Source organism: Malaclemys terrapin, chromosome 3 (genome assembly GCF_027887155.1).
Source record: "Malaclemys terrapin pileata isolate rMalTer1 chromosome 3, rMalTer1.hap1, whole genome shotgun sequence".
NCBI lineage: Eukaryota > Metazoa > Chordata > Testudines > Emydidae > Malaclemys > Malaclemys terrapin.
In genome coordinates, this window is record NC_071507.1 from 89,272,183 (window position 1) to 89,290,914 (window position 18,732).

Here is an 18,732-nt window from a genome sequence, read left to right on the forward strand (position 1 = left end):
CTTAGTCAGAAAATTTTCAATCAGCCATAGTTGCGCACTTGAGAGGGCATGTTTTTCTCAACAAGTTGGTGTGGTTTACAGCATGGCTGACTTGCAAAAAGCAGGCTTAATTGAAGGGGAGGGTTATAGCTAATTTGCACTGGTCAGCAGCAGTGCAGAGGAGGAGAGTGTGTGTGTGTGTGTGTGTGTGTGTGTGTGAGAGAGAGAGAATGACGTTGTAGCTTAACAGCACAAGAGCAAGTTGCCAAATAATAATGACTATGGCAGTCTGTGGGAGTAAGCTAGTAGCATGATGCTAGTTTATTGCAAAGTGATGCTAGGGAGTGTCACTTGACAACCACAAAGAGAAAAAGGTCTAGAGGAATAAAAAAAAAGAGTGGGAAGAATAGGGGGAATGTTAAGAACTTCAGATACTGCTGTGTGGTGGGTTTTTTTTTTTTTTTTTTCCATTTAATAAAAAAGCATAGTGTTACTCTGGGACTTGTTTTCTGCAGCAGCTGAACAAGCACATTGATGATAAATAACTAGGCAAGCAGGAGGCAAAAGGTTTAATCCTGCAGTATTTTCTCAGGCAAAAATCATACAGGAGCACAGATGGAGTCTTTCTGCTATGGAATGTATTTGAAGTTGAAAACATGTAAACATGCATGTGAAGTATCTGTATAGTGAACGTCGTGATGTATTATTTATTAGCTCCATTCAGATTTTTTTTTTAAAGTGACATTTGGAATAAAACAGGATGACCTTTTATTAAAAGTTTCTTATCTAGATAAAGTGTAGCTTGTTTGGAGAACATCATACACAATTATCTATTCCCTTGAACTTCTGAAATGATGAATTTTAAGCAATGAATTTGGTGGCAATAGAGGATAAAGGAATGAAATAAGTGTTGGGTGTTTTTTTCCCCTTCCTCTGTTGGATATAAAGCTGAGCAAAAGCAAAAAAACCCCCAAATTTCCTTCTTCTCTGTGATCCTTATTGTTCTGCCCCTGCTACATAATCTTGGAGAGAGCAAATTATTCAGGCTTTAGTTTCAGTACTTTTTAAATGTTTTTTTTTGTTTTGTTTTTTTAATTTAAGCAAAAATGTAAACTACAGGAGATGTAGGATTTTGAATTATAATAAAGGACTTTCTTACAGGGAATTTCTTAGCAGTTCATTTCTGGAGGTTTAACCGCATTTATTTTACTCATTTGTGTATCTTCATAGCATTCTCTCTAAGATAAAATACTTTGTTCCTTGTTGGAAACTGATGCTTTCAGAAACAGTGACATTTAGAAGCATTATTCCATTAAGATGGCTCAGACCCACCCTACAATGATAACCTCCACCTCTAACCATTGCAACAAAAGTCAGCAGGACATTTCCTTGTTCTTTTTTGACAGAGAAATAGTTATTTGCTGTGGTTATGAGTAAGCCGGAAACACTGGGAAGTCACTAGTAAACTGTATAAGACCCTAACTAGTCTTACCATGTTAAGATACTGCTGTCTGGATGGAGGATGCTATTAGTCTGAGTTTAACATTTGCACATGCAATGTGGCCTTCCTCCTCCCAGAACGATGTCATGCCAACGCTTCAGGCAATTAATTACTAAATGATTACTGAAAAAGGAATATATTTGTTCTTGGCTGTTCCCGGTTGCCTTGGTTTAGAAAACTAAACTGAAAAGATTTCAAAAGTGTTTCAAAGGCTGGCCTGGTTCCAATCTTTGCCAGAAGCTGGGCCTGGATGACGGGGATGGATCACTTGATGAAGTGCCCTGTTCTGTTCACTCCCTCTGAAGCACCTGGCATTGGCCTCTGTCAGAAAACAGGATACTTGGCTAGATGGATCATTGGTCTGACCCAGTATAGTCATTCTTGTGTTCTTATTGTATACAAGTGCGGTTTTGATCCAAATTTTCTCCTTTGTTTCCCTGACAACCACTCCACACTGTTCTTAGCTCTAGCATCTGTTCCTGAGGAAAAACACCAGCACACGACCTAATTTAGCTCACTGAAGTCCACAAGAGTTTTGTCTTTGTATTGCCAATCCCAAGCACTCAAAAATGAAACTATAAAAATAGATAAAAGTTGGTTTTTTATTTGCCTTTTAGTTTCTGAGACTTTCGGATGCACTCTGGTCACATTTTCAAGCTTTTTTTCCCACAACCAGGAGAGCTAGAAACTTTTATAAATGAATGTCAAGATTCTCATGCAAGCTTGTGAATCCAGCAGCTTGAGCTTAAAACAAAACACCAGATATTGAGACCCATGATACAATTGTGATAGTAGGCAACACTGCAATGACTTCAATGCAAGCAACATTGGACCAATAGATGGAAGCAACCTGGAAGCAAATAGTTGTCCCTTTTATTTACAGCCAAACAGTTTTCACTTTGGTTGCTTGCAAGTGTATGAAAGCAGTGCCGGCATCTATCTCTGGGCCGAATTCCAAGCAGATGTGTATGTATATGATATGATAATTAGCGCAGCTCACTCATTGTGTTGATGTAGTTTGTGTTGATATGAACTAGGTACCTTTTATAGCATGCCAGCAGGATCTATGCAGGGTAGGTAGAGCACAACATGTTTGTGTGGTTTAAAAATCTCTCCCCTCCAGTGTACTTTAGCATCATATAGACAAGCCCTGAATTTAAGTTAGTGTAATGAGGTTGAATTGACATTTCCCATGTTTGAAAATTTTACCGTAGGCCTATAGTAGAAAACTTGCACTAGTGTCACTAAATTGATATAAAATCACTTAATTTGTACCAGTGCAAATCCATAAGATGAAGGTATTTCAGTTTAAATCACACTTAAACTGGTTCAGTGTAGTTTCAAAACCTGCTCCTAACAGAAGTGGTGGTCTTGAGAATGAAACCAATTTTTGTTTGCACTTAAACATTTCCACAGAGTTTGCAACCCAAACATTATAGGGTTTATTTACGAAGTAAATATCCTTAAATCAAACTCTTAAGTTCTCCAGCAGCATTTTTCTTTGCCTATCTGTAAATTTCATTTTATTATTGATGGAAATTTTTTTTCATTGGGTTGGGTGTGTACAGTGAAATTGACATTTACTGGCATTTACCGATAAAAATCTCATCCTTACAAGCCTAGCTATAGGTTGTTGGTTGACCTCGGCCTTAGGAGTTCCTAGAGTGCTGGCAAGATCTCCCACAAAATGGAAGCAGATGCCTGCCTTCCTTCCAAAAGCTTTTTTTTTTTTTAAAAAAAAACTTAAGCACTGTAGAAAGTGTTATTGGACTTATCTTCCATCTAGCCCTGCACCCCCACTCTCTGCCCAACTGCATGAGTGTGTGACTGACGATTGCAGATTCAGCCTAGATGAGCTGCAGTGATTTCCTTTGCTATGTCCTGTAAGAGGCAAGTGATGCTTTCAGTGCGTAAGTGATTTGTGGGCACACATGTATTTTATATATTCACTTATTTGTTGTTTTGTTCCAGAGATGGTGATGTTGCTGGAATGGTGGTCAGGCACTGATTGCACCCTCTACACTGACCCAGAGAGTTACCACAAGTACGGGAAAGAGAATGCCATCGTAATCCTTAATCACAACTATGAAATCGACTTTCTCTGTGGTTGGAACTTTTGTGAAAGATTTGGGGTTTTAGGGGTGAGTTCTGATTAGCATTTAAACCAATTAAATTTCACCTTTAACTTGTACCGAAAACATTCATATTTTAGTAAATAACCAGATCTGTGTCCAAATTTCATACAGCTCTTGTGCAGGCATTACTTGATCTTAGTGTTTTCCCCCTTCATCTTGCTGTCTTTCCTAGTTTGGAAAGATTTCCATAGGAGGAGAGAGTGACAGGGTTAGGAGTATCCAGAGAAAAAATGAATAAAAGGTGATATGATGAAGGTATACAGAAGAATGAATGAATGGTGCAGAGAGGGTCCCTTGGGTATACCCAAAAAAGGCACAGTTTTTAAACTGATAAAAGGAAATATTTTTAACGTAGAACTTAATCTGTGGAACTCGTTGCCACCATATTTCACTGAGCTCAACAATTCAGTAAGGTTTTAAAAAGATTAAACATTTTTATATGGTTAAAATATCCACAGTTATTTCTACATGGGATATTAACCTTCATGATTCAGGACAGAAGCCAATTGCTTCAAGTACATCTTCACTGCAGAATTAACTTGGGTGGTCAGCACCTCGGTCTGGGTCAGCTTAGCTTTGCCTAGGTGTGAGCAGCGCCACTGCAAAGCCATTCTCAAGTTAGTGTCCTCACTGGTGCTGCACTCCCCTGTGTTTCACTAGGATTTCTGGTGGCATTCCCATGGTTCTCTGTGTTGGTGTAAACTGAGGTGCTCTACAATTCTTTCCCAGTGAATTGTAGGAGATCTTGTCTGTCCTGAACACACAAGGGAATTGTAGGAAGACATTGGAGAACTAGCTACATTTGAGAGACTTAGCTTGCGTCCTCACTGCAAAGTGAGTGGGTTACCAGCATGAATGAAACCCTGACTCACTGTTTAGCCTACTGTCCAAGATGAGCCAGCTAGCCCAAACAGAAAACCTCTCCAAATTCAAAGAGGTTTGTTGTGGTGGGAGGGAGATTAAGGGCAACATCTGAGTCGGAAACTGAGTTAACTGCGATGAAGACGTACCCTAACTGCTAGGGGTTGGGAAGATAGCGTCCATCTCCCCCACCCTCTACCTCCCATAAGCATGTTACAGTAGTCCATTACGTTGATTTTTATATCCTCCTCTTAAGCATTTGCTACTGACCACTGTCAAAGCCTCTACACTAAAATGGACTAGTGTTGGTCGGACATTTCCTTTGTGCCGGAGTTTTGGAGATAGGGAATAACACTGTGAGGTGAGAGAATGTTCTGCGCCTCTGTAGTGCTTTACGGACAACAGTGCAAATCTTGTAAAATTATGATAAAGGGACCTAATAATAAAAATGCCCTTGTCACGCTCAGAGGCAGGAAAAGATGAGGAAAATTATTACCAAAACTCCTCAGGCTGTGCATTTTATTGAATCAGCTATAGGCTTCTTGCTGCTCTGGAAGGGTTTTTTATAACCTTTTCACCATGCGTGGGACTTGCTGAGTTCTCAAGGAAGGTGATGGATGTAAGAAACCATATAAGAAAACTGTCACTCTCATAAATACACCAGGTGCTGTATACCTATGCACTAACCCTTTCTGCACTATTACTAACTCGTGACACTCAGAATGCAGACCTAAAAGAACCAAGAAACTTGTAGATGGATGCATTAAATTTGTATTCTTAGAGGAACATGGGACATAAAGAATTTCTTCCATAAAGCATTATTTGTGTTTGGAGAATGATTAATTTGTATAGAACTAATATCTAAAGCCCAAATTCTCCACTCGATTACACTGCTGCAGCGCTGCTGAATGGGATTGCACTAGTGTAACTAAGAAAATTTGCCCCAGGTTATGTTTTACAACTTCCCAAGGTAACCAGTTTTTCTGTTTAGTTTCAGTCTTGCCTCCTAGTGAAAGCCCATTACATTGTGTACAAGTCTCCAGCAGTTACTTTATACTTAAGGCCCTACCAAATTCATAGCCATGAAAAACACATCACGGACCATGAAATCTGATCTTTTGTGTGCTTTTACCCTATACAATTCAGATTTCACGGGGGAGTCCAGTGTTTCTCAAATTAGGGGTCCTGACCCAAAAGTGAGTTGCGGGGGGGGAGGGGGTCAGAAGGTTATTTTAGGGGGGGTCGTGGTATTGCCACCCTTACTTCTGTGCTGCCTTCACACCTGGGCGGCCGGAGAGCGGTGACTGTGGCCGGGTATCCAGCTCTGAAGGCAGCACCCTGCCAGTAGCAGCAAGGAAGTAAGGGTGGTAATTCATACCACGCCACCCTTACTTCTGTGCTGCTGCTGGTGGCGGCTCTGCCTTCAGAGCTGGGCTCCTGGACAGCAGTCACCGCCGTTCTCCGGCCACTCAACTCTGAAGGCAGCACAGCTGCAAGCAGCAGCGCAGAAGTAAGGGTAGCAGTACTGACATGCCCCCACAACTCCTTTTTGGCCAGGTCCCCTACAATTACAACACCATGAAATTTCAGATGTAAATATCTGAAATCATTAAATTTACGATTTTTAAAATCCTATGACTCTGAAATTGACCAAAAGGGACAGTGAATTTGGTAGGGCTCTATTTATATTGCACTAAATCAATGTTTTTTCTTATATTTGGCCTGGTTAATTTATTACTGAATGTTTGTATCTTTTTGCCTTTTTCTTTTTTGGGATGAATTTATTTTCCTTCCTCTCAGATTTTCAATCTTTGGGTGCTGCACTGTACAAAATACTTGCTCCATTGTTGCTGCTCATAACTCACAGGGCCCAAATCTTTGAGGTCCTGAGCGCTTTTAATTCCCATTCGTTTCGAAAATTTGTCAGGAAAAGACTTGCAATTCAGTATCAATGTGGGGGACTTCTGAGGGCGGAATGGAATCACACACAACACCTTCGACAGTTTCATTGGAAAGAGTATAGTAGAGGGCATGGACAGCATCAACAAAATTCTAAATGGCAGTTTAAAGAATTAAGAATAAAACATAACAAGATGGCACCCTGTGGGAATGGGGTGAAGAGAGGTAGTTGGGGATTTGGCAGTGAGCAACTGAAGAGGGAGGAGGGAAATGTCAGTTTTAAAATGCCTGCTTCCTTATTCTGCACCAAGGTGTCAAGTTGCAGTTTGTGGCCCTTTCAGACATTTTAAACCAGTTTCCTAGTGTAAAAGTTAAATTAGGAACAGGTCAATATTCTTTTTTTATTTTATTTTAAAGAAAGCTAATATTGGCCGCTGGGCAATAAGCATTCTGTAAGGCCATCTGGGCTTTTGAACTGCAAGGCGGTGGGCCTTGTATAATGCAGGGAACCTTAATTTGTTCTAACCTTTTTATTTTTGTTTTTTTTAAACAAATATATGCATAACAGCGAGATAAGGCATTTCTACCCTTTTCTCTGTCTCATATTTTTTTAGGAACTACTTTTCAAAGTGGAAAGATATATTGCTGTTTATATATAATTAAAAAATAAAGGATCCATATTGATTGGGACTCAGGAGATCTGGGCTCTATTTCTGGCTCTGCCACTGGCCTGCTGGGTGACTTTGGGCAAGTCACTTCACTTCTCTGTGCCTCAGTTTCCTCCAGTTAAAATGGGGATATTGATATTGACCTCCATTGCCTAGTGCTTTGATAATCTACTCATGGAAAAGTACTGTATAATATGTGGTGATGGTAGTCTGAATGCTAGTTGACTATCTGTCTGCCTCAGCAAACATCACGTTCAGATTGGTGTAGGTTACCCACTGAGCAGTTCATAATATTGGCTGTAATATAAATAGATTTCTAAAGGGGGAAAAAGTCATCATTTTATTGATCTTGATCATCTGGGAGGAAAATTCTTCGGTACAGAACCATAATTTTCAATTTAGTTTAATTTTCTTTTTTTAAAAAAAAAACAACCCTACGGAGTGCAGATGAGTCAGATAATTCTTCTTAGCTCTGGTTAATTGTTCCAAGTCTCTCCACATGGCAGTAAAAATGAAACATAAGGAAGTTACTTTTTGAACAGTTGTGATGACTTGCAAAGGCATTGAGCGTAATCCTAGACTCGGACGGGGGGATAGATACTTTATTGTGTTGTTGCCAAGTCACTGTCCAGAAGAGACCCGTGGCTAACATGAATGTTAATTGCTCATTCTTTGAGAGCACTCACTTTTTATTTATAAAAGCAAATGCAGGAAACAAAAGTGGGACTCATGCAGGCAGGTGTGTGCAAGTTTTGTCACTCAGTTCTGCTTGTGTGGGTGTGTAAAATATTTTTGCAACATTAACTTTGAAGAATTACTAAATTCAGGAAAGTAAAGCCTTATAAATTAAGCGTACTTGAGGTTCTATGAGAACTGATGTGGGGGCTAAGGAAATACTCCCTCAACTCAATTCTAGTACCCTGAGATTGCTTTAGATTTGGGGAAATGGATTTGGGAGTGTTATGTTTTTTGAAATATAGCAAACCAGATCATCAAAATATTTCACTGCAAATAATTTATCAGTCAGATTTAGCCTATTTGCTGCTAGCAGTTTACAGTTTCATTAAATTTATCTGAAGTTATGAAACAAATTGTTGGTGGCTCTTTAAGTGGTTTAGGTTTCTGTCAGTATGTGGTGTTCACAGTTCAAGCTGTGTTGGTTAGTTAGCTGGGACTGCACAGATAAGTAACGAGATTTTCTTTAAGTGGATAAGTACGCAAACACTTGCACAAATCTAAAATTCAGTTTCTGTGGTTACTCATATGTATATGTAGAACTGAAATTTGCTTTCTGCAGCCATTCATGCAAATGGAACTTGATCACACAGATGTTTGTAACTGACCACACAAGTGCATACACAACCAAAGCTAATTCATTTCAGAGCTAGATTGAGTATATGAAGAAATATATTCTTTCTGTTATCATCCAGCTTTAATCCCAGCAGGCATCCTTATAGTCACATATGTGATTGTAATATAGTTCTGGAGCCTTAAAATCCCTCCTTTACTGCAGGAAGGCAATATCTTATGTGCAGTCACCCAGTGGCGGTCAATGGAATTTCTCATGCAGGGAAGGTGAAATTTTAAGGCTAAAGGAGAGGATTAGTATGTTACAAAAAAAAGTTCATTAAAAGGAGAGCGAATGAGAGAAAATAAATTCTGTGGATGCATGCTTCCCTCCGTTCTTCTGCATGTTATATGATATATGCACAGAGCAGGTTCTAGTTCTATATTCTGGAGGGAAAAGGAGGTAATTTGTATATTACAAGTCTAATTTATTCCTCCCACAAGAGAACAGTCTTGCTAATGTAACTCATTGAAAAACTTCCTTCCTGTAGTTAGTTCTCTGTAATTAGAGACTTCCTTCTACACTTAATGCAGACTTCTGGCACAAAACAGCATAAGATGCTTTAGTTTCTCTTCATGTGCATCTGAGAGATTATCCACTCCAGTGCCAAAAACAACTTTTGGGGGAAGCTGTTGGCAGAAGAAAACAAGAAACAAATCCAATATAGCAGTGAATATCCACATACTGGATAGAATTAAGTGTTCAAATTGCCTCAGCATACATTACTTATCTCTAGCATAGGTAATGCCTTAAATACTTTTAAAACATCATATCAGCATGTCATTTTCTATTTAATCAAAAATGGGGGGGAGAGTAGAGAATTTACCATTGCATGTAACTGTCAGAGTTTTTGCATATGCTAAGAAAGCATAATTAAACAGTAGTTGGTGACAAGAAATGGTTAGAACCTTTATTGTGCTTTGGAGGCATAACCTTTGTAGACTCAGATTGCAGCCAGAAGGGATCATTAGATCATCTACTTTGACCTTTTGCATAGCACACAGAGTTTCACCCAGTTACCCTTGTATTGAGCCCAATAATTGTCGTTGAAGCTGTGTTGCATGGCCTTATTGCAGGGCAATCTTACCTTTTCTCATAGTCTCTGCTTTTCAGTACAGTACACATTAACTATTACCCGTGCGTTACAAGACAATAAGATTTTCCCCTCCCCCACCTCTTTTGGGCAACATGCTTGCTTACCTAATTCTGGCCTGGCTTTCTTTTTGCTTCCAGCTGTAATTCAAGGTGCTTGGCTTTGTTCTGTAAAGCTGTGTGGCTATTGGGAATACCACACCGTTCTTCCCCATCTTATGGCTGTGGCAGCTGAAGGTTAGCTGAATTAATGGTTCCTAGATTTAAATATCCGGGGTCAGGGTACTGTCAGGGAGGGATGTTAGCTGAAATTTTCTTCCTTTGCTGGATTTGTTGATCTTTTGGCACAGTGCGAGGCCCACTTTGAGCTTTTGCAGGGGGAACTGGGAGGCTTTAATATATTCATGAAATACAGCTGGCTGACTGCAGACACCTTGACAATACCCCACAGGCATGCTATAAATGTGGATGTATAGTTCTAGAACTGTTTAGTGTGAGGCAGTGCATGGCTTGTGACTGCTTATAATTAATGCACTGCACTCTACTCACCCATGAGGTTTCTTTCCCATTTAATGCTGTGGTCCTTACACTTCTATAGCAACTGCTATCTGAGGATCCCAGAATGCTCCAAAAAGAACAAAGTAACCTTGCAACCTTCCCCGGACAGCACTGGATTGGAAACAAGAGGGGAAAGTATTGCTTAGGGTTACCATACGTCCGGATTTTCCCGGACATGTCCGGCTTTTGGGGGCTCAAATCCCCGTCCGGGGGGAAATCCCCAAAAGCCGGGCATGTCCGGGAAAATCGGGAGGGCTGGGTGGTGCTCGGCCGGGGCCGGCGGTGCGGGGCCGGGGGCATGGTGCCGGGCCGGGGTCCGGGCTGGGAGCCGGGTCGGCCGGGCCGGCGGGGGGCCGGGCCGGCGGGGGGCCGGGCCGGCCGGGCCGGCGGGGGGCCGGGTCGGCCGGGCCCGCGGGGAGCCGGGCCGCCGGGGAGCCGGGGTCCGGCAGTGCTGGGCAGGCCGGGGGTGGTGGGCCGGGGCCGGCACCCCAGGGCCCGAGCCGACCCAGGCTGGAGCCGCCGGGGGGGCTAGCCTGGGCTGCGCCTCCTCCCCCCCACACCCTCCTTACCTGCTTCAGGCTTCCCGCGAATCAAATGTTCGCGGGAAGCAGGGGAGGGGGTGGAGACTTTGGGGAGGGGGCGGGGTTGGGGAGGGGGTATGGGCGGGGCTGGGGGCGGGGGCGGGGTCCGTGGAGTGTCCTCCATTTGGAGGTACAGAATATGGTAACCCTAGTATTGCTAAAGGTTTAGAGTTCAGGTTGTGTAGTTGACATATGATCTTAACTGTGCGTTTTCTTTTAGACCATTTGTTTTTTGTAAGAACTGTAATGTTATATTAAAGAGACGCAAGCAACTTGAAAATCACACTTCCATCTGAAAATAGTTATTATTAGAAGTAACCCCTGAATATACTATAATGAAAGACAAAAATATTTGTCTAATTTTTTCAGTTTGTTTACTGTAGTTGGTGCATTTGAGACCACTTAATGTATAGTAAGTTTCACTAGTTTGTTGATGTATATCCTTCCCAGGCTCTGCCAGAGGGTGTTTACTAGAAAGCAAAGCAGAAACTAAAAAGGCATCAGGCCAGAGTGAGGGGAAAGGGAAAGGAGAAGGAAAGTGAAGTTAAGCATGTTTGTTACTCTTGCACGCTCAGACCCATCTTAGAAACTGTTTTGAATGTTAGAAAAAATAAGGGTTTTTCTGCTAAGAAATTAGTTTAGAAATCACCACATTTAAAGGGTATCTACCAGAAAACTGAACCTAAAAAAAGAACATCCCTTTGAAGTTAAATATGTTAGGTCTGTCAAATGTTTACAACTGTGGTTTTTTTGTTTTGTTTTTTTTTCCCCTTGGGGTGGGGTTAACATTCGTCCGGATTCTCCCGGACATGTCCGGCTTTTTTGAGTTAAAAATCGCATCCGGGGGGAATTTGAAAATGTCCGGACTCCCCCAGTGCAGAGCACGCGTGGCTGACAGGGCAGCCGGCCGGATCCTGCCACTCGCACGGGGCTCTGACAGCCAGAACCCCTCCTCCGATTCTCCCTCCTCTCCCCTGCAGCTTGAAATCACTCCCCTCCTCTCTCTCCCTCCCTCCGCCTCCCTGCATTCACAGATTGCCGGCCGACCATTTGCCTCGGGCCTCCAGCAGTCTGGAGCTCCACCCCCTGCTCCCCCTCCCCGACTGCCCAGCGTGCTGCTCCGCAGCACTCTGAGTGGCATGGTAAGGGGGCCAGGGGGTCGGAGAAGGGGCAGGGAGGATCTGGAGGGGACAGTCAAGAGACAGGGAGCAGGGTTGGATGGGTTGGGAGTTCGGGGGGGGGGGGGGGATCTGCCTGGGGGTGTGGATAAGGTTTTGGGCAGTCAGGGTACGGGTAGGGTCCTATGGGGGCAGTTAGGGTGGGGGGGGTCTCAGGAGGGGTCAGGGGACAAGGAACAGGGAGGCTTAGAGGGGTGGGGTTCTGGGGGGCAGTCAGGAGCAGGGGTCCCAGGAGGGGGCAGTCAGGGGACAAGGAGTGGGGCGGGGGTTGGAGGTTCTGAGGGGGGCAGTCGGGGGTGGGAAGTGGGAGGGAGTGGATGGGGGTGGGGCTAGAGCGGGGCTCTACCCCCCTCCTCCCCCCGTGTCCTCTTTTTTTGATTGTGGAAATATGGTAACCATACCTTGGGGACAGAAGGGTTTGTTGGTTAATAATTATGAAATATTGTATAGTGGATTGATCATTGCACCTGGTTCCTGACAATCCAAATAACACATACCAGTACCCAGCAATGCTGAATATGAATTCTGGAAACAAGGATGCACATAGAGAAGAGGGATAGACCTAGATAGTAGGTGATGGGTATTGGTAGTAGAAAGGTATCCTAGTGGATGCAGGGGTATCCTGAGAAAGAGACGAAGGAGCTAGCAATTATATGGGAAGGACTAATGCTAGGGGCAGGAAGGGGCCTTGGAGAACCAGGCCATGTTCAGCATAGCTGCTGCACTGTGGTAGGGGCTAGTTGAAGTATCAAATATCTGGACTGATATTTGGAATCAGATTTGTACGAATATGAATGACAAACATGGCCGGATTCATGCACAAATGGATTCATCAGATCACTGATCAACAGAGCTGGGCCTCAGCCATAAAGTTCAGATCCTGATGCTAACTCTTCCCCCTTCTCCTCTCTTTCCCCCCCCCCCCAAAAAAAAAAAAAAGCTATGAAGGAAGAGGGTTCAGGGTTCTGCTTTAGGCCCATCACTACCAATTAACTAATAGTATTGAGGGAGAGGGAGGGTCTGTGTGAGGCACTCTCAATGATTGAAAACATTTAAATTCCTATTTCCAGTTTTTGGAAGCTGACTTCCCCACATTTGCTCTCCTTGGCTTCTGTGTGGCTGTTACTAATAAAGCTAAGTGATCCATATTTGCCTTCTAGTCTCATGGGTATTGTAGGTAGCTTAATTATTTACAGAAATTTGCTCTCCCCACCCCTTAGAAGAAAAGAAAGATGAGAAGACAAGAACTAAGTTGTCTCTATTGCCATTGTAATGAAAAAAGCAAACATCTCTCTCTAATAGTCATTACTTGAATGTCGAGTTCACCAATTGTCACTAGTCAAATCTGATGTCCAATCCCTGGGCTACGGCGCTTTATGATAGAACAAATGCTCAATGGACCGTTATTGCTGCATGTACCCTGTAGAAAATGGGACTTTTTTCAGTCAGTGCTGAAGCAACATTTCACACATTGTTTGCAGCTTTATTCTTCATTGTAACCATTCTATAACCAAACAAACTGCAAGCTAGTTTAGAGTTGAGCTGATTAGGAAGGGAGGAAAGGAACAATAAAACACATTGTGGAAAGGTTGTTTTGCGAGAGGAAGCAAAGTCTTTCAGTTAGGCCGTGGACTAGGACTTGAGTAGTGTTACTGACTACAGCATAGACCACCTGCATGACCTTGGACAAGTCACTTGAATCTCTTTGTATCCCATCTATAAAATGGAGCTAATGCTTCCTTTCTCTACGGGGATATTGTGAAGAGAAATTCCTTAATGTATGAGTGGTGCTGAGGGAGTACAGTGATGAGTGCTATAGAAAAGCCTATATGTAAATAAATTTTTTCCCTAGGAACTCTGTAAATTGTATGGGTAGGCTGCTGATTGTGATGCAGACAGTCAAAAAATTCAACAGATGGTTCAGATTCAATAACAAAGACATGCAAAAAGAATTACTCTTTCATTCATAATACCTAATCCTGTTAGCTCAGCATGGAAGCATATTGGCAGGAACTTGGGCTGCCACTGCCCATGATGTATTGGTTCTCTAGATAAATCAAGAACTTAATTCTTTGTGGCTGGCAGCCTAACCCCTTGCACGAGTTCCTCACTTTTCAAAACAATTTAGCTTATGTGGATTTTTTAAATTGCATACAGCTTCCTTTTATGCACATAGTTGGGGCCAAATTCTGCTCCCTACTGGATGTTGTGAAGAACCTTTGATTGTTAAAACCAATGGTACAAGCTGTGCAGTAAGATACTATTCAGCGTGAGTCAGTGTATTGGCATTTGGCCCTTTGTGTCTCATGTACCCTTAAAATTCAATAAACAGTTCCTTGGGTTTTTTTGTTTTTTTTTAAATCTATAATGCGTGTTTTTTTTTTTTTTTAATGCTCTTTCTTGCAGAGTTCCAAAGTGCTTGCAAAAAAGGAACTTTCTTACGTGCCTATCATTGGTTGGATGTGGTATTTCCTAGAGATAGTCTTCTGCAAGCGTAAATGGGAGGAAGATCGGAAAATTGTCATGCAGAGCTTGCTCAATCTCCGGGATTACCCTGAAAAATTTTGGGTAAGTGGTGACAGGGGAGTGGAGTTTAGGGCACTTTTGTTTCTCGAAGGACAGAGAACATAAATGCAACAGCCCTTCACTGGCTCAATGCTGTGAATTTGGTTTAGTGTTTCTTGAACTTCCCAGAAAAGTCAGAGAACAATGAGGAGGATTTGAATGTCTTTCACTAACCCTCTACCAAGACAGAACAATGGGAATGCCAAGGAAACAAATAGGGATATAAATTGTATAGGTGGCATTTATTTATCCTGGGATTCTATCAGTTCAGCAAACTCCATACACCTCTGAACCTGGAAGTTTAGAAGTCTATGGAAAAGTTGAATGTGGATATGACAATGTACCAAATATATGTATTTTTAATTTCACCTCTTCTACCCCTGTTCTTTCCATTTTGATGTTCCTATTCTCACCCCCACGCTCCATTTCTCCTACTTTAATCCCATCTCTCTTGAGGCCCATGTGGCAGTCACTGAGTCACATCAGTGCTGAGTTTAAGTGAATTAACTCAGAGTTGTGCCTACTCAACCAAAGTGACATTTGGCCCCCTGATTTTTCTAATCTGAAAAGAACTGGATTTCCTGTCTCTGCACCAAGATAGTGTTAACTTCCCGATATCCCCATCCCCTCTCATTGGGCTGGGAAGTGACACACAGGCGCTGTGTGTCTAATCTGCCAGGGGGTGCTCTTCCCCCCCCCCACGATACCCCCCCACTATACCTCGCTTATTCCCGCCCCTGCCCAGTTCTGACCCCTCCCCAGAGCACTGTGCCCTCACTCCTCCCTCATTTCCCCCCCTCAGCGCCTCCAGATGCCGTGAAACAGCTGATCCAGGGGAGGAGCTGATCAGTGGGGCCCGCCAGTGGGTGAGAGGTACTGAGGGGAGGCACTGATGGGGGGGCTGCCAGTGGGTGGGTCAGCACCCACCTTTTTTTTTTTTCTCCTATGGATGCTCCAGCCCTGGAGCACCCACGGAGACGGCACCCGTGAAAAGACTGATTGAGACTAGGAATGAAAAGGTGTTCGTTTTTTTTTTTTCTTTATCCAGTACTTGGGAAAACTCCCAATTTTGGTGAGTTGGTGATGGCAAGAGGAGAGAGATGGACTCATATAGGGAAATCTGTCTTAACCAACCGCAAAAGGGGCCAACAAACATTGATTGCTTAACAGAGGCGCTTTTCTAATGAAGATATGGACCTGGACTTCTGAGGACGTGAACCCTCGCAACTCCTTTTGAAGTCAATGAGTATTGAAGGCAATTAGCACCTTGCAGAATTGAGCCAATTGTTTCAGGGATGTGTTGGATGATCTCCAGCTAGGTGGCTGCCTAATTGCATCAGCTTCTATTTTCTTTTGTACAGTTTCCACTGTACTCTTAAGCACCTTTTAAAAGGTCAAATAATTTGTTATAAACTTAAACTGCTCAGCGCTAATTAGCTCACTCATCCTTTGTTGCCTGATATCCTCTTCATTTACTCTAGTCCTATTACAGATGGTGTTTATGTGATTGTCATACAACTGGGGTTAATTCAGGATGAAGTGGAATTTTAATTTGCATTCCTGGTGGTGGTCCCGTGTCAGCACAGATAGCAATAGCACCTTGGGTGCAGAATGGAAACCTGTTAGACCTGCTGAAAGGATTTTCTCCTCCCTTTCTGAATGCTTCATCTGCATATTTAACAAGATGTGTATACTCCACGAGTATGGTGCATTGGGGGCTAGAGCAGATGATCCATCTCTAATTTCTGTGAGACAAATCCTGGCTCTGAGTTACTAGCAGAGATAGTCAAATGCCACAAAAACTTTCCTTTAATTTAAAAATAAGCTCACTTTGGCAATGCTCAGCCCCTTTTGTGTTCACTTTCCATTAACCTTCCAGCAATCAATTTGTTCTTATGCATGTGCTGATGGGGAAATACATTTTAAGCTCTCATATCTGCATAATTTCACCAGAAATGGTATATTTTATATAGGATGGGATATTGGTTAGTGGCACTGCATTTACGGGTCTATAGTTTTCTGTCCTCGTCACACTCCTAGACAAAACATAATTGCATCTTCAGCTGGGAATCATAGTAATGTAGATCTGGAAGGCACCTCAAGACAGGTGCCAACTTCCACAGTTCCCCGGGAGGGGTGGGGGTGCTCAACCCCCACTCCACCCCTTTCCCCAAACTCCTGCCCTGCCTCTTCCTGCGCGCGCTCTCTCTTTCTCTTCCTTGTTTCATCCCCTTCCCCAACCCCGCGCCTCCTGCATGCTGCTGAACAACTGATCACGGTGGGCGGGAGGGATGGGGAGGAGCTCATCTGCAGGGCTGCCGGTGGGTGCTGAGCACCCACTATTTTTTTTTCCGTGGGCACTCCAGGACTTCTGACGTATATTCCACAGTCACCCTAGGTTAGGTAACCTTCCAGTGCTAAATTATCCTTTTAGTTAGAAAGCTTTTCCAAATATCAAACCAGTACGTCTCTTGCTGTAAACTAAGCTGCTTGTTTCTTGTCCTATCCTCAGTGGACACACACAACCATTGATCACCATCCTCTTTTTATAACAATATTGTATGTATTTGAAGGCTGTTACCATGTCTCCCTTCAGCCTTCTCGTCTCTAGGCTAAACATGCCAATTCTTTCAACCTTTCCTCCTGGGTCATGTTTTCTAAATCTTTTATCATTTTGGTTGCTCTCCTCTGGACTCTTGCCAATTCGTTCACATCTTTCTGTTAAGTGTGGGAGCCTGAAACTAGACACAATACTCCAGCTGAGACCTCACCAGTGCTGTGTTGAGTGGAACAATTACCTTCTGTGTCTTGCATTCAATACTCCTGTGAAGGGTGTAGTCAGATTCTTGGGACACACTAGAAGGACAGGCTCCCCTAAAAACTTGCCAGAACCCTGCCTGTCCATTCTAGGTATTTGATATGGCCCTCATTGTGAGATGTACAGATACTGCAGTAATCTTTAATGTACTTATCCTCGCAACACCCTTGTAAAGTAGGGAAGTGCTGTTATCCTCCTTTTACAGATGGGGAAATGAGATGGAGAGAAACTAAATGACAGCCATACAGGCCGTCTGTAGCAGAGCTGGGACTTGAACCTAGCTCTCCCAAGGCTGGTGCCCTAACCGCTGGATGGCATATATTTCCTCTCTAGCACCAAGGCAATTTAAGAGCCAGGATTTGTCCACATCCATCACCACTAGGAAACATGTAATTACTTGTGCTATAGAGGTAGGCTCTACAGGGCCATGATGCGGGTTAATACATCTCTTCTCTATGGAAATTAAAATAATTGATCTTTGTTATATCATTGGGAGCACTTTGCGTCATGACTATGTCCAGGTCTCAAACCCTCAGGCTGTATGGTTGATATGGATGGAATGTGAATGCGATTATTCCCCAAAAAGCTATTTCCTCCTCAGCATCTTACAGCCCATGTGTCTTTTTAGCTGTCTGTGCTACTGAACTTTAAAAGATGGAAGAAAATGCCATCCTGGTGGAAAATTAGTGATGATGCTGTGACATTAGCCAGGGTACAATCTGTATTGCTGAGCAGCTGTGTCCTCTTAATTCTCTAGTCTGAGGTGCCTTTTAAACTGCTGTGCTGTCAGAACATCCTCTCCTGGCCTGTTCTCACAGCCCTCTGACCAGTCACTCACGAATTACATATTGCACATTCTTAGTCCCAGCCTTGTTCCCCCATAAATGTGTCGTGTACGGTCTAGCACACTACTGAGCAATGTAAGCTCATAGACAGTCCATCATTTCAGCAAAGGAAAATGATATGTGCACTAGCAATGTTATCCCAAATGGAGGTACCCTCACACTTTAATCCAAACATGCTGGTTAAGATAAAACAATAAGATAAGTTTATTAACTATAGAAATAGATTTTAAGTGATTACAAATGATGAGGCATAAAAGTCAGGAATGGTTACAAAAGAAAATAAGAGTAAAACGCAGGCTAATGTCTTAAGCTAAGTGAATTTAAAAGCAAAGGTTTTGTCTCACCATATGCCTGGGACTCTTCCCGCTTAGTTCAGTTCTTTTGAGAGTCAGTGATGTCATGGAGGAGAGGTGAAATGAAGGCCTCTGTCTGTCTGTCTCTCATACCACCCTCCCCTCTTTGAGAATTACCCCCAACTGGGGTGCAAACAACAAGTAGTCTTTTGCAGATGTGAGGGTTGGACCATCTCTGTGACGAAATGTAAATTTCTTGTCTGCATCTTCCCATTACTGAAGAATGGCTGCTTAAGCCAGTGATAGCTCTTTGACACTTGGCTGGGGCCAGTGAGTTTTTGTCTCTGAAAAACTGGTTTGTGGGTGTTACGCAGAATTATAACATACTACAGTAACAATCATACAGTAAAA

General features: G+C 42.9%; 1 protein-coding gene across 6 annotated transcripts in view; it reads left to right on the plus strand.

Moving 5' to 3' along the window:
* The window catches only part of AGPAT4 (1-acylglycerol-3-phosphate O-acyltransferase 4), a 136,275-nt gene that overhangs the window by 78,867 nt on the left and 38,676 nt on the right, over positions 1 to 18,732 (plus strand). For all 6 annotated transcript variants that reach the window (XR_008444322.1, XM_054021813.1, XM_054021811.1 and 3 more), the window contains exons 3-4: positions 3,452 to 3,621; positions 14,207 to 14,368. Coding sequence is in view for 5 of the 6 variants with exons in the window: in XM_054021813.1 (XP_053877788.1) it covers positions 3,452 to 3,621; positions 14,207 to 14,368 (332 nt within the window). In the remaining variant the exon portion in view is untranslated. The remainder of the gene's footprint in view (positions 1 to 3,451; positions 3,622 to 14,206; positions 14,369 to 18,732) is intronic.